The sequence below is a fragment of the Lissotriton vulgaris genome, chromosome 9 (assembly GCF_964263255.1).
Source record: "Lissotriton vulgaris chromosome 9, aLisVul1.2, whole genome shotgun sequence".
NCBI classification, from domain to species: domain Eukaryota; kingdom Metazoa; phylum Chordata; class Amphibia; order Caudata; family Salamandridae; genus Lissotriton; species Lissotriton vulgaris.
This window is the reverse complement of record NC_141697.1, coordinates 819,297,150-819,318,027: the sequence shown is the minus strand read 5'-3', so window position 1 is coordinate 819,318,027 and position 20,878 is coordinate 819,297,150. Positions and strand designations below refer to the sequence as shown.

The following is a 20,878-nucleotide window of genomic DNA, read 5'->3' as shown; positions in this document are numbered from 1 at the left end:
GGAATGGGTTGATCAAAATGCATATCTCGATAGTATCAAAGGAATTTAGAGACTTCAAAGTCAGCCGTTCCCTAGAAAGTTACCTTGACATAATCAAGGTGCCGGCTGACAGGAAGCTCTATATTCAATTCAGGCACGGTAGTCTTCCAATGGATGCCTTCACAAATTCATGGTCGACAAATAGAGCACAGCCAAAGGGTTGCCCCTGTTGCCCTTGCCTACATGAATCCATTGGCCATGTTTTTCTCGCCTGTAAAGCGTTTGCTAAACCTAGGAGCAAATGGTTGACTCCAGTCTGCAGACAACTTGGAACTTGTGATTCTAAAATGGCCCTGCGCATCTGAAATCTGATGCAAGACCTTTATTTGTGTGCACAATTGCGAAATTCTTGGGCCACTCAGGGGCTATTAGAAGGAGGTCAGAAGCAGCTCTCCCGACTCAGTCTGTAGAGCTGCAAATATGATCATTTGCCTTATCAAAATTATCTGTTAAGATGGCCAACAACCCTATAATGTAAATCTTATTTTCATTTTTGTACATACGTATATTCAAACTCTTTCTTAATCGTTTTTATTGTGAAGATTGGACGTTTTTTAAATCTTGATTTTAACTTAAACTTGAATAACCTAAGTATGTAATTCCATGTTTCTGACGCCCACCTAAATATCAACTATGGCATGTGCGCTTTAGACATTTTCTACTTTGCACTGGAAATCTGGACTGGACCAAGGAATTGAAATTATGAATTGTATGATATTTTGCTGTTTTTAGGTGTTTCATCGCCAGTCGTTATAACTCCACCATGGTCTGTCACTTTTTAATTATATTTTTCTTTTAAAAACTATAATGCGAATTGTCTTGCTGTTTAATGTTATGTATGCTTGTCTCTTTTATGGTATTTTACCGAAAATAAAGAGTTTGATTGATTGATTGATCCCCCAAAAGATGTCCATAGCTGTGTCTCGTATTGCAGCACAAACCTCCTCACGCTTCAGAGTGAGGCAGGCCATCCTTTGCAAGCTCTGCCAAGCAGAACTGTTTTTCCATTGATGCTCTGTAAATGTGAAATTTTACTTTGCCATACAATACCACATTTATAGTCGCACCTTTTGCGCTGACAATGCTGGTTCTAAATGGAACGTTGAAAAAAAATGTAGCATCAGTTGCATTAGTCAGGTGTACTTCATAGTACAAAACGTGAATAATTCGATTTGAAGCCAATCTTTTTACAAAAGATGTTCACCCATACGCGTGTCTTTCCATCACACCTCTATAGTTTAGGCTGTTGCAGAACAGTTTTTTGCAAGTATCAGACAGTAAAATAAAAAGTGTGGGGGGTATTTTATTTGAATTTACATCCATCTATGCATCACGCCCAAGTTCATTCTAGACACTTTCATCACTGCTACATCTAGGAACAGAAAGCGTACAAGTAACAGGATGAGACAGCAGCGTATGTTATCAGTAGTAGACTTGTAGCCCAACCCTACTCCACTAGTGATTGTAAAGAAAGGGACATGAAGGAATACGGAGTACAGATTCACCCATGTTACTTCTTCTCTTTTAGATTGGCAGGTGGTATAATTGCATGCTCAGCTGGCCTCTTCCAGAACCCCAAGAAGATCTGCACATGTGATGGGGTGACACTTTGGGATGAACGTGAACGAACTAGAGCTAGCTCGGGACAAAGTCTGCGGCTTCCCCAACCTTTGGCTAACCTGTAGCGACAACACTCAGATGGGAATACAAGCCATGTTATGGTGACATGCACAATGTGAAGCAGAAACTGCAGAAGATAATAAACCATGCAATTATTCAATAATCAGGAGATTTGGCTATTGCAGCTAAAACCATGGATTCCAAGGTGTGATTTTTCCATGCTGAGGAACAGTAATTCAAAGAATATTGTGAAATATTTGGCTGTTGCTACTTCCGACTGTCCCCTAAATATTCCAGCCCATATGATCATGGTAGTGCTTTCTTTTAGGCAGTGTCTATTGTGTACTATCATTATTTTGTATCTATTTTGACAACAGACATGGCATGCTTAAGTATAGAATCACTGGGTCACCTCCAATTTCTCCCAGCACTACTGTCTGTGCCCTTCACAATAATTGACAGATCACTGGATTTAATTAGATAGATTTAAATAGTGTCTCTAATTGATTCATTCAGATACAATTTCGGGGGAGACCAGAACTCAAGTCTTGCTTAGATGTCAGAGGTTGCAAAATGTTAAATTGTTCCTTTACTCTATGTTCTTTGATTTCCTTTGAACCGCCAAACAAGCACTTGTTAATACAATGTTTCTAATCACGAGGGACATAGATGGAACTTTGTGTATAATTAGATGAGTGCCCCCCTCATTTTTCTAGAAGCTTTAGTTTTCCTTTATTTTAAATACTCAGCTGAGGGTGTGTATAGGGTGTCAGTGCTCTGACATCTGGCTGAATGTCAATCCTTGAATCCTGATGCCTACTTTTCTGTGTAAGACTGCCTCTCCAGACTCTGAGTCTGGAGCTTAATTTTTATTTAACCTCCCTCTCTTACATTAATTCCTACATCTAATCATTTTCTTCTAACTACACTTTTCTGCAGCACCTCAACACGTGTCTGCCACTGTATTTTCACCTACTTTTCTAATATTCTCACTTTCTGCACCACTTTCCCTTAACTCTGATGACTCTAAAGCCACTTTTCCTTTTACAAAAGCTACTAGTATTGGTTACTTCTATCCTGAGAAGACTGTAGTTTGTGCAGACGCCTCAGCTCTGCTTTTAGTGAAAGTGCTGAAAAGGAGTCACATCCAGCATCACCAAAAAGAGCTTAATTGGTTTCCCATTAAAGAGCAAGTCCATTTCATGCTGACACACAGGGCCGTATACCTAAGAGGGCCTTTCTATCTGAGGAACAGGATTAGACCGTATATTCAGGGTCGATCTCTTCACTACTCCAGTGCTCTGTTGCTGTAAGTTCCGAGATGTAAGAGCAAAAAATAGGGTGGTTCTTGTTTTTCGTTCGTCGCTTCCTCTACTTGGAACTCCGTACCACTGCATCTTTGGTAGGTAAAGGAAGAACAGACCTTTAAACGCCTTTTTAAGACCTGGCTTTTTGAAGGAGCGTTTGAGTTGAGATGTCTTAGTACAGGTATTCAGTGAGCTGTGTAGCACTTCGACACTCTTCGAGTACCTGTGCGCTCTACAAACTCCATGATTGATTGATGTTCTTCTTTTGTTCTGCCTATCTCACTAAGTTCTCTCAAACTTTGTCTACAGCCTCTCTCTTCCAATATCTTTCTTCCATATTCTAGTGTGTTCTCTTCCATACTCGTTTTCCAGTTCTAGCTTGTTTGTTTAGCATCACTGTTACTTCTGGTGTTCCACCTCTTCCTTCGAAGCTGTGTGTATTCTCAACCTACAGAACCATATATGGACTCTTCTGCTGCTTTCAGAATACTGTCCAATTTCACAATTCCCCTTCCTCATCATACAGAGTAATGTTCAAATTTGAATCACTTCATATCAGTGGCCTTACTACGTATTCTACCTGTTTTTGCCTGGCTTCTGCGCTGCCCGCCCCACAAAAAATATTCCTATCCTTATTCACAGCTTTACTACTTTGACTCATCACATGAATCAGACCTCTAACCTTGATCTGCTAGAACCTTTGTTTTACCTTCCAGTGGCGGCTGGTGACATTTGAAAGTGGTGTGGCGTAAATGTTGGGGATGAGTAGCCTGTGGCGAGCAAGCGTAGCAAGCAAGCCCTACTGGCATAAGGGGATTTCCACCTTATGAAAATTTTGAAAAAAACTGTTGGGAAATGGTGCATTTTCAAGCAAATCTGAGAAAGCAAGAAGGTTAATAAAGCACCTCAGCGTTTCTCTCCTCCACCTTAAAGTCTTGGCTATCCCTCAGCCTCTCTCTCCTATACCTACAAGCCTCTGCTCTCTCTCCTCCTCCTCCAAGTTTCAGCTGTCCCTCGGCTTCTCTCTCCTGCACCTCTAAGGCTCTGCGTTCTCTCAGTCTCTCTTTCCAACTCAAAGGCTCTGCTTTCTCTCATTCTCTCCCTTCAAGTTTTTGCTTTCCCTCACCCTCTCTCTCCTTCACCTCTGAGTTTCTGCTCTCCCTCAGCCTTTCTCTCCTCCAACTCCAACCCCAAGCCCCCACTCTCCTTCAGTCTCTCGTCCCCAGAACCCTGCTGTCCAATATACCAGGCAGGAAAATGTATACTGTAGTGTGCGCATGCCCTTTACAGACACATAAACAAATTCCCTTCTGTTACTTTAGGGCTGCTTGCTCTCCTCTCTCTCCGCAAATTAGAAAATACACCCACAAGCCGCCGGTACTGCCTGCTGGTTTCCTCTTGCTCCTAGCTCTTCATAACCGACAGCCAGGAACCATGCTTGATATGGGGCCTCTTCTATTGCGCTTAAGTAACTTGTTCTGAAGTGCATCTTGCCTTGTCTGCGATCCTTAGCTTATAATCATGGGTGTGTGTGTGCATGCGTGTGTTTGCGTTTGTGTGTGTGTGTAAGAGAGAGAGAGATTGGTGCTGTTTTGTGTGTGGTTGCAGACGATGGGGTTGTGCGCATGATTGGACCCCTGCTGTTGCGCTCTCAGCCGCGACCGTCTCTTAATGTTTGCTTCACAGAGCAGGCTGCGGCCTCTGCTGAGTCACATACAGTCAGTGAGGTGATGGGAGTACGGTGTGTGCGTGTCCCCATCGTTCTTCTGCAAGTTTACGCACAGAAGTATTAGACTTTCGCAGCAACTAATAGATGTAAGGTGAATGCTATAGACTATATGATGGAACATAATATGTTTCTATGAGCATCACTGTGCAGGTGTGTGCAAATAAGTAACCAACGCTGCTGCCACCACGTGATTAAAGTGGCTGAACCCTGTTTAGGTCCCGCTGTCTTGCTACTGACAGCATTTAACTGTGTGTTTTTGTAATCGGTGCCATGGAGGTAACACACATAACCTGAGCCCACCCCTGGAACCGGGCAGGAGTCCCGGGCACAATGCACAGCAGTGGCCTGTTTGAGTATCACAGGGTCTCCCTAATAGACAGTCACATTAAGGCAGTACGGTCCGCCAATTTGAACAACACGATGTCAGTGCTGCCTTAATTAGCCGCTGCCTCTCCAAACGCAGCACTACTACGTGTCTGAAATAACTGGCAGAAGTGAATCAATGTTTTGGGATTCAGACGTTATTTGCAGATAGCATGCAATCAACTAACAGTCAAGCTACTGGAACTCTTAGATTCAAGATGCAATGCGAACACACGTCTTGCTGAAAATGAAAACATTGCGGGGAGTGGGGTCAATACAGTCGCAGCTCGCAATACTGGGGAAAACTTACCTGACCCGCGCCGCCTTTACTGCTGGGGTCCCGCGTTGGTGCCTACAACATCTTCTGCGTCACTGGAGTGGCTGGCAACCCCTCTCAGCCAATCCAGATGCTGCTCCAGTAGCACCAGGATTGGCTTGAGCAGGGATACTCCCCGCCCATTAGGAGACCGGGGGTTGCGGCATGAAGCAACCCTCACTCTCCTTAGGGGAAGGCTAATGCGCATGTTCGGGCTGGTCGTAAAAATGACCAGCCCAAAACTGAACATGCGCACTATTACTGTCCAGTGCGCTGTCACTCAAACCCTAAGTGCTGCCGCAGCCCCACCCCCTCGTTCTAGGACTTCTGACGCTAATTCCAATCAGGAGTCCTGATTGGAATTAGCGTCAGAAGTAGAAAGAAGAATTTGTGTTTGTTATTCGTAATTAATTAAAACGATCGATGGATGGGGCCGTGGCATTAGCGGGGTGGGACCCCAATGATGAAGCATGTCACCAACTAGGTTGGTCAGTGAGGGGTCTTCAAAAAGGATATGCAAAGTCCTAAGTAAAGGTTGGGCACAATTGCTTGATTAAGCCTTAAGATTTTGTCACAGAGACTTTCTCTGTTTTGCCTATAGGGGGCACTCCTCCATTTGTTGTGTTCTATATCTCCTCCAGGGGACCAGGAGTTCCTACCACACATTGTAGTGAAATACCATTACTCTCCCTTTTGTTTTACGACAGTTAGGCAGCGCGCAGCTGCGAGAGTTTCACATAGTCAACACACACTTTTCCTTTAGAATTCCCTCAAACATGAGCGAGAATCAAGGCCTCTCCTACACCTCGGCTGAGGTGGAGGAAATTGTGGGAGATCTATCTATATTCGCGGATGCGAACATAGCACAAAGCATATCGCAAACTACAGACTGGGAGAATTTAACAGAGCTTAAAAGAAGCAGGATTGGAACTATCCTACATGGAACTATTCTAAAACAGTACCTGAGCAAAAACATGGCACCAAAAGGTTTGCTAGTAACCAACGCACCTCGCAATTTCTTGGAGGATGCTGAGTTCCGGAAGGCCTGTGCCGCAATAGCATGGCACTGCACGCACGATTGGATAGTGCTTATCCTGAAAACTGCACTAAGACTTTCTGAAAAGATACAAGTTGAAATACAACTAGATGAGGGCCAGATAAAAACGACAATTACCGGTTACAAGAAGAAACTTGATGAACTAAATAGGGAAATTAATGAATATAAGGACAATCTGATGCAACAAAAAGTGCAAAAATTTCAGAAAGATCTGAAAAGATTCTCCAGGGTCAAAGCCTATCCCTATTCAGATCCAGAATACGTACCATCGTCAAAGGCAGATGATAATTCCGATGCCTCAAGTAATGCTTCAAGTAACACTTCCAATGCGAGCAGCAACTCAAGCAATGGGAGCACAAAACAAAGAGGAAGAGGTCGTGGGAAGATGCAAAGCAACTGGCCAGCGTTCAACCCAATACCAATGCAAGGATATCCAGATCCCTTCAACCACCCCCAGAACTACCAGATGTTCGGCTGGCAACCACCCTTCCAGCAACCCTTCTACCAACCAAATACGTACAGACCGCCTTTTTTAGCCAGGCGCGGAAGGGGAAGGGGAAAAAAAAGACCGGGGAATCAAGGCAACCAAGTACATTGGGGATCGGAAGACCCGGACACGAATCAACAACGGAGCAAGACCCCTCAGGCCGGGCCCAGCAACTGGAAAACCTAGTGACTAATCTAGCAACTAGACCACTCTCTAAGGATGAAGAACAAGTACTGAATAAAGGCCTCAGGTTTGTCCCTACGGCTAACCTGGATAAATTCAAACTCCAGTGTGAACTTTCATCTTTCTGTAGGAAACTAAAACTGAAAGCATTCTTCGAAAGAAAAGAAGAGATGACAAACACCGATGATTCTTACGAGACTGGTTTAAGAACAAAATCAACATTTGTGCCACCACCTCATATGATCCCAGTGGAAGTGACCACATTCGAACAAGCTGTCTTTAACGAGGTTGAGACGCTAACCCCGAAAAAAACATTCACAAATCTGACGACGAATGAGAAGATCACTCTCGAGACCCTCAGGAATTGTGATACTATCGTGATAAAACCCGCGGATAAAGGCGGTGGAGCGGTGGTACTGGACAAGTCAGCATATCAAACCGAATGCCGAAGACTACTGTCAGACGAAACAAGCTACCGAGAACTACCAAGTGACCCGACGGAGGAGCTGCGTAGCGAGATAAAATCGCTAGTTGAATACGGAGAAACAAGAGGATACATCTCCAAGCAAGAGGCGGATTTCTTGTGTAAATGTGAAGGAAGAATACCATACTTCTACACAATCCCAAAAATGCACATGAACAAACATCCCCCACCCGGAAGACCAATAGTGTCCAGCTTGGGTTCATTGTTAGAACCACTATCCCGTTTTTGATATGTATTCTTCAAAAAACTGGTACAAAAAACCTGCACATACCTTCAAGACACTAAAAGCTTGTTACAACTGCTCAACGATCTCACTGTGGAGAAGTGTGGCTCAGGGGTTAGAGGCGGCAGACCTGGAGCTTGAGTGTCGGCCCTGGACCAGGGTTCAATTCCCCGCCTCGGCGGGTGTTGGGCTCAATAATCCCACGGACTCGATAATTCTCGCTCCGGTGCCTTCTCGACTCACGGGTTCACACTCTGCGACTCTGGGCGATAGCTTGCTTAATCTCCACATCGGTCCTTCGCGGCGGGATGCCTGGCTTTCACCTTGTGGATACCTTTCCAGGGTTATCTCACAGGGGAATACCAGGACGGGTTCCCTAAGCAAGCGCGGAGATGCCCCAGGGTAAGTCCTGCGCTATATAAGTTTCATACATTTACACACACATTACATTACTGTGGATGATAACACCATCCTGGTGAGTTTCGATATTGAGAGTTTATATACCAGCATTCCCCAAGATGCCACACTGAAGGTCCTGGAAAAAGCGCTTGAGGAGGAGGAATGGACTTCAAGAACCCCAAGAAACTTCATCTTGGAATGCGCTAGGTTGGCATTAAAACGAAATTATTTTGAATTTGAGGGAACACTATACCCCCAGACGGGTGGAACTTCGATGGGAAGCACATTTGCCCCCAGCGTGGCAGGACTATACGTCCATGACTTTGAGAAGAAATATATACTCAGTGAGACCAACCCCTTTAGATCAAACATTTTGTTATGGAAATGGTACATCGATGATGTGCTGGAAATCTGGAATGGAACAGAAGACACTCTAGCTTCCTTTTTCAACTGGATGAATACCTGTGACGACAACTTAAAGTTCACCTATGTCAAGGATAAAAACACACTTGTGTTACTTGACCTTGTGATTAACAAAGAAAATGGTACTTTTGAAACTATCACACATTACAAGCCTACGGCAAAAAACAACCTTCTAAGATTCGAAAGTTTTCATCCAAGGCCACTGCGAGAGAACCTTCCCTATGGGCAATATTTGGGAATTCGTCGCAACTCTAGTCAGCTTAAGGACTACAAAGAACAAGCGAGCAATCTCACTGAGAAACTGAAGGTTAGAGGATATCCGAACAAAATCCTTCAAAAAAGTCAAAAACGAGCACGCAATCAACCTCGGGAAGTACTTCTGGACAGTACTGTAAAACCAACCAAGAAAACTTCCCTCACATGCGTTACAACATACAACAAATTTTCCAATGATGTAACCAGGATAATAAATAAGCACTGGTCGATTATAAATTCCGGCAAAATGGAATGGGAAAAAACACTCTTTTCTTACAAGAAAGCGAGAAGCATAAAAGATGCAGTGGTAAACACAAGACCAATAACAAAAAAAAGGTACAATATGATACAGTGCTAAATGCATGGGGACTACCAAAGGTCACGGGCCACTATAAATGTGGCAATTGTAGTGTGTGCCCATTCACTACCAACACAAACACCCTGCTCCTGGAACCTGGTGAGGTATGGACAATCCAAGGCCACACAAACTGTAACAGTGAAAACGTAGTTTACAGAATAACGTGCCCGTGTGATCTCCACTACATTGGCAAGACCAATAGAAAAGTGAAACTACGTATAGGAGAACACAGAAGCACCATCAGGTGTAAAAAATCCATGACTAGGTTGACAGAGCATTACCTAACTGCAGGACACACAACATTCCGTGGAACTCGGTCATGGGATGACCTAATCCTCACTCACTGTTTCACCTAATTGCTAAGCGTCACCTGTAACTAGGGCGTTTCGCATTTCTCCCCTGAACGCCCTTGGTCGCCATAGAAACCGTGTTTCAAGCCTCATCCTGATACCGCTGAGTGTCGATTGGCCTACCGGCACACATGACTCGGTGGATCCCGCCCAGTTCAGGAAGCGGAGTGCCTAACTACCTGGTCGCTTCCTCACTATGGGTTAGGGAATCCCACGGGGCGCACTGTCTATGGAACAAAGTAGGTTTCCAGTCGAGGAGCAGAAGCCGCAAGTAAGTCTGACCATACGCGATCTCCCGGGATGTCTATACGGACAGATGAGTTGACATTCCATCACTCACGATCATCCTGCGATCGTGTTGTAATTTTAATTTAATTTCCTTAGATTACGCGAGCATCGCCTTTGGAACACGGACGCCCATGAAGCGGACACGTACCGCTCTATGAGTAAGCTGAATGTCTTACAATTTTTATTTATTTATAAATATGATTTTGGAACTCCGTGGAGATCCACATATTACAATGATACAAATTAAACATAATAAAATAACGCCACATGTTATCAACCTATTTAACAGTGATATGCCATTCAACTAATACAATTCTAGGAAACATTTAAAAAAATTAAAAATTCTGTTACAGAAAATTTCATTCGGGGGACAGACGATTGCATTAATCAAAGATTTAGCAGTTAAAATACCAAATTGGATACATACGGGCTTTACCCACTGCCGACGGTGCGCCATTAGTGCTGGGCAAACTAACAAGACGTGTAAGGAGTCTTGGACTGAACTGTTACAAAAATTACATATATTGGTAGTGCCATACCATTTAGCTAGCAGCTTATTCAATGGAAGTATATCATGCCTAAGAAGTAGCCAGAAGCGGCGCAAGCCATGGGGCATATTCCAAGTGACGTAAGGTTGTATTTGTTTTACCATACAAGAATCAACAGCTTGGTTTGTCCCCTTTTTTTGTAAGATCACGGTACGATCCCTTTCATAGCTCAACTTCCAGGTGGCGTGCTTTAATGTGAGCTTTAGTTGTTGAGTAGAAAGGGCTAGGAGGGAAACTTCCTCCAGATCCAAGAGTTTGAGGGCCTTCCTGTAGTTCCTTATAAGCAAAGAGTACTCTTTTAATGGGCCCATCAACTCTTTTTTAATTAGGGATCTTAATGTTGCCGGCTTTCCCTTGATCAGACATATTACCCAGCGAATGACTCCTGCCAAAGCCTGTGCCCAGCTGCTTCTTAGCCCGAGTTCCAGACGAAGAGCTGCAGTACTACAGCTATTATTAGCTGATATTAAGCTTCTCAAGAGGGATCCCTCATCTGTATCTAAGAAACCCCATTCAGCTAATTCAATAAACTCTATACCATAAAGCAGAGTTGGGGGGATTTTTGCCCGGAATGCCTCCAATAGGTAATCAAAGTGCCTTTTACCAGTCGACTTATATAGTGCTCTTAAGCCATTTCCCTGTGTTTTTGCCTTGTGAGTGCTATTTTCAATATGGGATTTATTGCTTAGATTACTATTCACAACCTTGCCCAAGAATACGTAGGATAATACTCTTTCTAATTTCTTTCCTCCCAATTCCCAGCTGATGTTTTCTAATCTTAGTTTTTTCCTCCCCTCCATACACATTACCTTACTTTTAGAGATGTTTATTTTCAGGTAATGCTCTTCGGAAAATGCATGTAATAATTGGAGACGATTGTTAAGTCCCTTTGGGGTGAGGTCTAAGATCAATATGTCATCCGCATACATTAGGCAAGAGATGTATGAGTCTCCTAAGCGAGGGGCAATGCCGTCACCTGCAGATATTATACGGGGAAGATCACTTACATATAGGGAGAATAACAGGGGGGCTAGGAGACAACCCTGTTTGAGGCCATTTGCAGATGGTATGAGCTGGGTTAAGCCTCTTCCCCCCCCCAATAATACTCTGCACCATGTGTTGTCGTGTAGGTCTTGAACCAAACCTAAGAGACCATGAGGCATGCCTAGATCGTGTAGCTTTCTCCACAGTAGCTGTCGGTCGACCTTATCGAAAGCCGTGGAGAAATCTATGAATGCCACATAGACTCTCCCCTTTCTGGCTCCGATATATTTATCTGTTATCACCTGGAGGGCTGCCAAGTTATCCAGGGTACCGTGATTTTTCCTAAAGCCTGTCTGCTCAAGTGGAAGAACAGCCGAGTGCTCCACCCAGATATTTATCCGCTTGAGCAGACACCTTGTGAAGACTTTGCCGACTGCATCCAGTAATGCAATCTGGCGGTAATTCTGGGGGGATAGGCGATCACCTTTTTTAAACAACGGCACCAGGATGCTTCCCTTCCAGGAGGGTAACACCTTACCTCTTGATAGGCAAATATTAAAAACAGGACAGAGTAGCTTGCACCATTTAGCCCTGTTCTGTTTTAATACATTGATGGGCACCTCATCCGGGCCCATTGCCCCGGAATAACGCATTTCACTAATTGCCAAATCTATGTCCTTTTCTGTAAATGGTTCTAATGGTTCCCTCGTATCTATTTGCCATATTTGAGAATTCGCCTCGTTATTACTAGCGTAGAGGTTGATGACAAACTCCCTCCATATTTGTTCCTCGATGGCAATGGGGGCGGGACTTGTTCTCATTCCGCACCCTTCGCCTACGAGGGACCAAAATTGCCTCATTTCCCCATGGATAGCCGCTTCTCTTAGTTTTACCCATATGGAGTCCTCCTTTTCTTTGCGTAACCTAGTCAATAACCTTCTCCTTTTCCTTTTTAGCTTAGTTATTTTTTGTGCTGTATCCGGTAATCTGTTCAGATATTGGGCCCTAACTAGTTTATTTATTTCTATATTTAGAGATCTCAAAGGGCTGGGGGAAATTCTAATAGATTTTTTCCTGTTGAGTGTTTTTGTCCCTGCTACCACTGAATTCATAAAAACGCAGAAATTTTCGATTTCAGAGCCATTCCAGGACGGAAGCTCGGAGATTGCTGCATCCAGCATTACCTCCAAATTTCGATGCGCCTTCGCGTTCCAAAAACACCTTCCTGATTTAGAATGGAAATTTGTTTGGTCATTGTTCAGTGACCATTGATCACAACTTGGGGGCTTTATATTTAACCAAACGGAAAGGATTTTATGATCACTTAGTGGGGTATCAATTACATTAAGATCCTTCAGCAGCACGAATGAGTGGAACCCCGTTATTACGTAGTCCAAAATCGATTTCCCTCTATATGATTTGTGTGTGGAATTAGCCGGGGAATCTGATGGGAGTCTCCCATTGACTATGAGCCCGTCTATTTCTACCAACTCCTTTAGTATTATTTTACCACGTTTATTTGTTTTTATACTTTCAGGGAATACTGCCCGGGGAATACAAAGTGTTTCCTCTCTTGATTTATCACTGAATAAGTTTAAGCTTAGATTGGAAATCTTACTATTTAGATCCCCAACTAGAATTATGTCTGTCATCGGATCTTTCTCCCTAATACCCTGGACATGCAAGAAAACCTTTTTAAGTATTGCATTAAAGCCTGTTTCTGGAGGGATGTAAGCATTAATCAGGACCAGACGGTTGGTAGTTTTAGAATTATCAAACCCAAGTATAGTTACTGCTTGGAACAGTTTACTGGGGTCCAGATAATGTTCATAGTTCCAATTTATTTGATTTGATAAAAGGCAGGCTATCCCCCCACTCGCATGACCTTTTTTGTTCAAGATAGCACTGCCTTCTAAGACATAATAGTCCTTCCCTAGTTGGATTTTATCAGGGCACCATGTCTCTTGGAGACATATTATGTTTTGCTCCAGAGATAAGAGAAAAGCCAGTTTCTCTGGACTATTTTTTATGCCTGCTGCATTCCAAGAGATTATGGAAAGTTTTGTGCTAAAGATCCTGATTATTTAAGTGATTATTTGAGGGTTTTTCTGCCAAGACTCGGGGGAGCCAATTCCATTGGGCACTTTCGATTCCTGAGACTGGTTGGTAAGATAACGGAGGAGGGGCAAGATAGGACACCATACGGGAGTCCTTAGACTTACATATTTTTAGCTCTGTTAGTTCCCCAGACTTATTTATACGCCCTGTGGCTGCATGCAACAGGGAGAATGGGGGTTTCTGGGAGGGTTTGGAAAAAACCTTAGTCTGGCCTGAATGTCCCAAAACCGGGATGACGTCTATCCCTCTGCTCTGCAAATCTTCTGAACGTTGTAGAATAAGGTTGGCTACTAACTTAGAGTAGAACCTCACCCTAGTTGTCATCCCCACTTCTGATTGTAATATTTGTACTCTATCTAAGTCAGCCGATTGTATCAATTTCAAGTTGGCAGATTCTTGAAAGTATTTGAGTAAGAGGGATCTGTTCAAAATACATTCGGTGTCGAACAGGGGAGAGAGTTCCACCCATAGAGTATCTATACCTTTTTCTTTGGGCTCAGCCGGTGGAATACCTTTCGCTACTATTCCCGAGAAAGATGGCGCCAAGGGATTAAGTGTTGCGCCCACTTTACTCGGGGGTTTATAATCTTGACCCAGAAATGTGGGAGTATTGGACCCTGTTACGTCCCTAGCAACGAGAACTTGTTGGGAGGTAATATTTGAGTCTACTTTTAATAAGAGGGGAGGAGGGGGACTCAGGGATATTGCGGGCATAATCACAGGTAGGGGTGCGAAGTTTCCCATGTTGCTCTTGGGTTCAGTGTTATTCTCCTTTTCAGCTACCGCCTGAATATGGGGAACCCCGTTATTTATGGATAAATTAAGGTGTTTTCTAAAGAGGATTTTCCTCCGCCTATTTTTTTCTATCCGTCTCAGCAATTTTCTTAAGTTTTTTCCCTTCTTCTTTAAATCCTGTAACTTCCCTTTGTTGCCATTTTCTTCTGGAGCCTCACCCACTTCTCTATCTCCTTCGCCCAATTGCTTCTTAAAAATTGGAAAAAGGTCAGTCCCTAGTTTTGGGGGGGGATTTTCAGAGGGGTTTGCTTCTATATCATTGACACTTAGATTTCCTTCTTCAAGTACTTCAATCACAGTTTTATTGATTTTGGAGTGCTGGTCTTTTATGTCTACCCCATTTAGTGCTGGAGGAGAAGAGGACTGTACTTGGACTATATCCTTCTCTTTTTGAGTGGCCAATAAGACCTTTAAAATCTTGGTCACTGTGTCCAAGACACAATCAGATCCCCCCACAAATTTTTCCAAAAGTTGTAGGATGGATGACAATAAATGTTCTAATATATGTAGGGAATCAGAGATAGGATTGTCATTTCCCTGGCATTGTAGTGCCTCCATCCCAGTCAAATTTAGATTAGGACTAATGGAAAAATTTGAATGCGAGGATTTGGAAGGGGTACTACTGTACAACTTCAAGCCAGCGTGGGTTGATGTTAGCGAAGTTTTTAGATCCATCTCTGCTTTGACCGGGTCGTTTTCTATATATCTTTGACATAGGTCATTATCCAACAACAATGGGGACAGACCATTGTTAAAGGAAACTTTTGTCAAAGAAGTGTTTAAAGTATGGTTGGTGATCACTGGCGGAGTTTCCCCTATATGCATATTATCCTCTTCTGTACCATCCCTAGTTTTTATAATTACTTCTGGTTCTAATTCAGTGTTATTTTTCGCTGTGGAGAATGCGGGAGGAGAGAAAACACTCTCGACAGTCAGAGGAACTACTTTTGATTCTATTATACTGGTAACCGCGATTTCCTTTCTGTTTTCAAACAATTCTCTTGGAGAGTTGGACAATGTATCCGTGGGAATAACACCAGATTCTATAAGGACCACTGATTTATTGTCCTCCATTGCAGCTTTAGTCTTGCCCTTTTCCCACAAGTTAAAAATCTGACAAGTGCTCTTCAGATTGGAGGCCTGACCAAGCTTGTTTCGGAGGGGGTTCGATCTGGTTTTAGAATTTGATCTTCCTACCAATATTCTCCCAGACCTCAATTTCTTTGTCATCATCCCACTCCAGTGATATCAGAAAGGTGGCTGGGGAGGTATTAGTGGAAAACGTTTACCAGATTATAAGCCTCAGATGTACAATGTAGCTATTTATCATTAGTGAAGGGAATGGATGGTTTGAATCTAAGGTGCACAAACAAGAAGTACAAATCCTAAATAGCCGGATAGCTTATGGAGCTAATGAGGGGGTAACTGTTAGGGAGAGGGCCTAGCCTAGCCTTCTCGTGCCTCTGAGGGCCTCAGAGGGCCCGCCCTTGTCCCGGGCTTCTCCCGGCGCGCTCCCGCGACGCGGTACCTAGAGGGAGATTTCTAGCGGCGCTGAGGCGGGGGAGGAGCCAGCAGGGAGAGCCTCACAGCTGATGTCAATGCCGAGGGTCAGGCGCTCCTGGGACTTGGAGTCCTGCGCCTGCCCTCGCTCGCAGCCCTGCACTGACCTCTGCCCCAAAGTGAACTTCAGCAGTTCGTGACTTGGCCACAGCACTGACCTCTGCACAGTTCCCTCAGTGCAAACCGGCAATCAGGCAAACGATGCGGGACCCGCGAAGCGGGTTCCGCGAGTAGTTGAGGCGAGGAGCTGAAGGAAGAGCAGTTCCGCCGATACAAGCTCGCAGTCCAGCAGTCTTCACCAACACCAAGCAGGTAAGAAATCCGGCGAGATCCACAAGCCCATGGGTTTTGGCGGCGCTGAGGCGGGGGAGGAGCCAGCAGGGAGAGCCTCACAGCTGATGTCAATGCCGAGGGTCAGGCGCTCCTGGGACTTGGAGTCCTGCGCCTGCCCTCGCTCGCAGCCCTGCACTGACCTCTGCCCCAAAGTGAACTTCAGCAGTTCGTGACTTGGCCACAGCACTGACCTCTGCACAGTTCCCTCAGTGCAAACCGGCAATCAGGCAAACGATGCGGGACCCGCGAAGCGGGTTCCGCGAGTAGTTGAGGCGAGGAGCTGAAGGAAGAGCAGTTCCGCCGATACAAGCTCGCAGTCCAGCAGTCTTCACCAACACCAAGCAGGTAAGAAATGTCTTACAACTATCCGGGTGTGACCTTGCTGCATTTTTCTCTAAATCCTGTAAACTAGATAATTAAATGTAGCTTTCTCGGATATATCGTGAGACACTATAATCTCCTAGAAAGTATCCACTCACCACCATAAAATGCTTAAATGTGCACAGATCGCAACGCGATTTGATCTCTCCCAGCAAACTTTTAACAATAATACGACCGAATATATGGGTCATCAGTACTTACGCCAGATACCCATAACAAGGGCGGGGTACGGTCGTAATCACGGTAGCCACAAATATGGTTAATAAACCAATTTAGTCTACCCACTAGAAGGGCAATCCTTCCTTTTTCACTTAGTTATTTTTTGTATATGTTAAACGTGCAACAAAAGTTTGTCTTATGTATTGTGATCCCAACCCCCGTTTCCTGATATTTTTTCCTTCACACGTTTTTCTTCCAGAGTGGGGAGAAGATTACGCTTTTGATAAGGGACACAAGTTTGTGTTTCCTAAATTTTACACTGATCGAGGGCAGGATGCACCATAGCGTGTACGTACCACCCAGGTCTTTTATTCTTTGTCTATTTGGTCCTGACGAAAACCCACAATCGCAAGAGGTTGAAACATGTTGACCTATGACCTTAATTTTAAATCACATAGCACACGTCGCTATTTTAATAACACTACACGTCTTGTACACCGGAGTCTACATAATTAGTCATAGGTGTCACAGTTCTTTTATTAGGGTGCCCAGTCACTCAGGAATAAAGTCTTGTAGTGAGTAGTTCTGGCCCCTTTTTAAATCACTTTCACCCTTTTTATCACTGCACATATAAAAGAAAAATACCCCCTCCACTGTAGTCAGGTGTCGTAGCACACCCTGTTGGCACTCGGCCAGCGGGGTGGGACCCCAATGATGAAGCATGTCACCAACTAGGTTGGTGAGTGAGGGGTCTTCAAAAAGGATATGCAATGTCCTAAGTAAAGGTTGGGCACAATTGCTTGATTAAGTCTTAAGCTTTTGGCACAGAGACTTTCTCTGTTTTGCCTATAGGGAGCACTCCTCCATTTGTTGTGTTATATTAGTGGGGCAAAGCCCCAATGGACGCACCGCCACTGCCCTCAACCATTTCTGATCTGGACGCGCTCCTTTTTTTAGATCACTCAGCCTGCCTTCATTGTTTGCACTTCTACTAATCATGTTTCTCTACTGTTTTTATCCCATGCCCCTATCAGGCATCTCTTATGCTTTGTCCCTGCCTTTTGTTGTGCTACCATGCCCCCTCTGTATGGGCAAGCTTATTTCTTTTTCTGGCATTCATTATGACATTTTTTTCCTCTTGCCAGCCTTTAGTAACAACATCAATTCGTGTATTTTTAAAATGTTTTTCTGCTGCTCAATCTTCAATCCACTGCTAATTTCTTCTGTAAAACCTTCGTAATCCAGCACTCTAGCCTCTAGTGGTAATCCCTACTAAATTGGATTTTGTGAAAAAGTGTCCCAAGCTTTGACAAAAAAAAACATAAATAGCAAACAGGCCACCATTATTGGATTTAAAAACATCAACCCGGGACAAAACCACAACTAGTAGAAAGACAGCTTTCATTTGCCCAAGTTGGGTTTTCATTCCACGAGTTTCCATAAGTGAAAATAATATGATTGTACAGGGTGGGATTCTAGCTACAAGCCCAGGGACCCTTGTTCATCAGTCTTGGTGAGGCATGTAGGCAAACTCTGTCCCCTTAAAACTGGGCAACACTATCTGAATTAAAAATGACATTGATAACACCTTGCTGAAATCAAATGGAATGCATCCTCAAGGCCCTAGAAATTACTGCCCAATTTCCATTGTACCCTTCATATTTCAGAATGCTGCTACAATTCATCTGCATTTGTATTTGTAACAACATTAAAGGTTGGGAGAGTAGCATACATATTATAGACTAATTAGAGAGAACGAGACCGCGCTAATGGATGTGCAGAATACCATGCTTACCCTCACGGATGTGGGAGAGCCCACGTTGAAAATTGTGTTTGACATATCATTATCCTTCGACATCCTTGACCATAGTATGCTAGTACATCTGTATGAGGTCAAAGGGATGTTGAAGGTTTGCATCCTTTCACTCTTACTCCTCAAGAAACGTGTAGCATTCCACAGGATATGTGTTTCGCCACTACTTTACTGTGGATCTCCAGCCCTTGCATAAACTACTTACAGAAATGGGTGTGCCCTTCCATAATTACATGGATTATATGCAAATTATTGTTCCATTTTCAAAGAGAGGTTGTTAACTGATCAAGATAGGATCGGATACCTGAGGCTATTTGCTGTACACATCTGCAGTTCTTGAATTGTGTCATCTTTAGTGGTATTATAAATGAACCCCAAAGACAACATCCAATAACATGTGAACAAATTTGCATATTCAACTTGCGACACAGAATCAGGAATCTATTTGATCAAATGCCTCTGCTCCAAAACATATGTTGACCCATTTGCAAGAAAGTGTAATGCCTGAATTGGTGAACATAAGTTTATAATTCACAAAATACTGAATTTCAATCTAAGATAGCCAAATATTTTATGTAATAAAACATCTAATACTTCTAATAAGATACTAAGTTTGTGTAAAAATCAATATGCTGCAACATGGAGGATATTCTTAGTTGATACTTTTCCAATAAGAAGTATTTTGGATTAAACATATAGAGCCACAGAGATTAAATGTGGAACAACTGTTTTGTTTTCGATAATTACGACTGTACCTCCTGAATATTTCCCAAAACAAGAAACACTATGACACAACTGAATTCAAATTAAAGAGCAAGAATAATAAAATTCAGTAAACCACATTACTCTGAGTTTCTCCAGTATTGGATCCTTCATATATTCATATGCTTGAATCATTCCCTGTCTTTGAAGTGGGAGTCCAACAGTACCATAGTACAGCAGTATGTAAAAGTACCATAGGCTATAATGGCAATGCAAGGTAACCTTAATAGCTTATCTATATAATTTTTTTTTAAGTGCCAGATCTGAGTTATGTTTAAGTTGGTAGGTACCCCAATATAGGCTCTGGTAGTCACCTAACTTTTCACCTATTATTGGCTTCTAACATTTAAGGTCCGACCTGTCGCCCTTTTTGAAGATGGGGACTATAGTCACTATTCCCCACGATTCAGGTGGCTCCTGGGCTGCATAGCATTTAAAGATGTTTGTTAACAAGGGGAGCCACAGTAACTTATTGGCCATAAACAATTTTGTGGGTACACCGTCAGAGCCTTTACAGTCTGAGATAGAGCTCTATCTACTTCCTCTATTGACTGTGGTGCAAGGGTTGCTGCCCCATATTGTAAATCAGACATAACCGTTCTTGGGACGGACCTGTTACCTAGTTACGGTACTGCTTACAGGACGTGGGGTTTTCCCTGAAAACTAGCCTCATCAATTATACGTGAGGATTCTTTGAAACTCCGCAGGACTACCATCTCCTGCATAATAACTATTTATACGGGTCTTTCCTTCTGTCATTCTAAGTATGAATGACGCAGCAAGGTAGAACACCTGCGGGAACCACTTTGGGTATATCAACACAATATCTTGCTGAGGTAGGCAGAGAAGAGAAAGGACTTCCATGCTGACACACTGACACGAGGCGCTGAGGTTCCTGCACGCAGACGCTCCAGCTCGCAGTGGTCCGACATCCCTCGCGGTGTGTCCATGTCAAGACCAAGACGGGATCCCACAGTCTCTCCCTTCAGGTAATGGGGTTAACTTTTTCCTAGAGGGATTCTTGGATACACACCTACATACATGCTAGGTACACTTAGGTACATCTAGTTAGGGTCGCATCTTAGGAGTACGCATTTTGTTGCAATGTAATTTAATACCTGCCTGTATTTTTTGTTTTAGCACTATGGTAGAAATCTACCATCCTTTTACTCTGTTGGTGCTTATAATCATTTACATCTGTTTCTGTCTTATGGTTGTTTCAGCACACCTATTTTACACCTGAATGACTCTGATTCAATAAATACTTATTGAAAAACACCCCCACCGTTTATTCTGTGTATCTCTCTGAGACAAAGCGAGCACGAGTGACTGAGCGAAAAGTGATATAATGTTTCAACGATCACTGATGGGACAGAGTTGTCACGTTCGATATTTGTCAGGAACTATTCTCTCCTTGATAAGAGGGGTTTCTAGTGGCACTGTGAGCTAGCGGGTATACAGACAAACATACCCGGTAGGGGTGTCTAGAATCAGTCTGAACACCAATCCTACAGTCTATGTTGTCTAAACGTGCAGCTCCTATA

The 20,878-nt window shown here is 43.5% G+C and overlaps 1 protein-coding gene across 1 annotated transcript in view; it reads left to right on the top strand.

Annotated features, from left to right (window-relative positions):
* Window positions 1-20,612, top strand: part of CCS (copper chaperone for superoxide dismutase) — a 682,831-nt gene extending 662,219 nt beyond the window's left edge. The window contains exons 8-9 of the mRNA XM_086938555.1: window positions 1,568-5,823; window positions 17,644-20,612. Of these exons, the coding sequence (XP_086794681.1) occupies window positions 1,568-1,724 (157 nt within the window). The 3' untranslated portion in view covers window positions 1,725-5,823; window positions 17,644-20,612. The remainder of the gene's footprint in view (window positions 1-1,567; window positions 5,824-17,643) is intronic.
* Window positions 20,613-20,878: the final 266 nt, after the last annotated feature.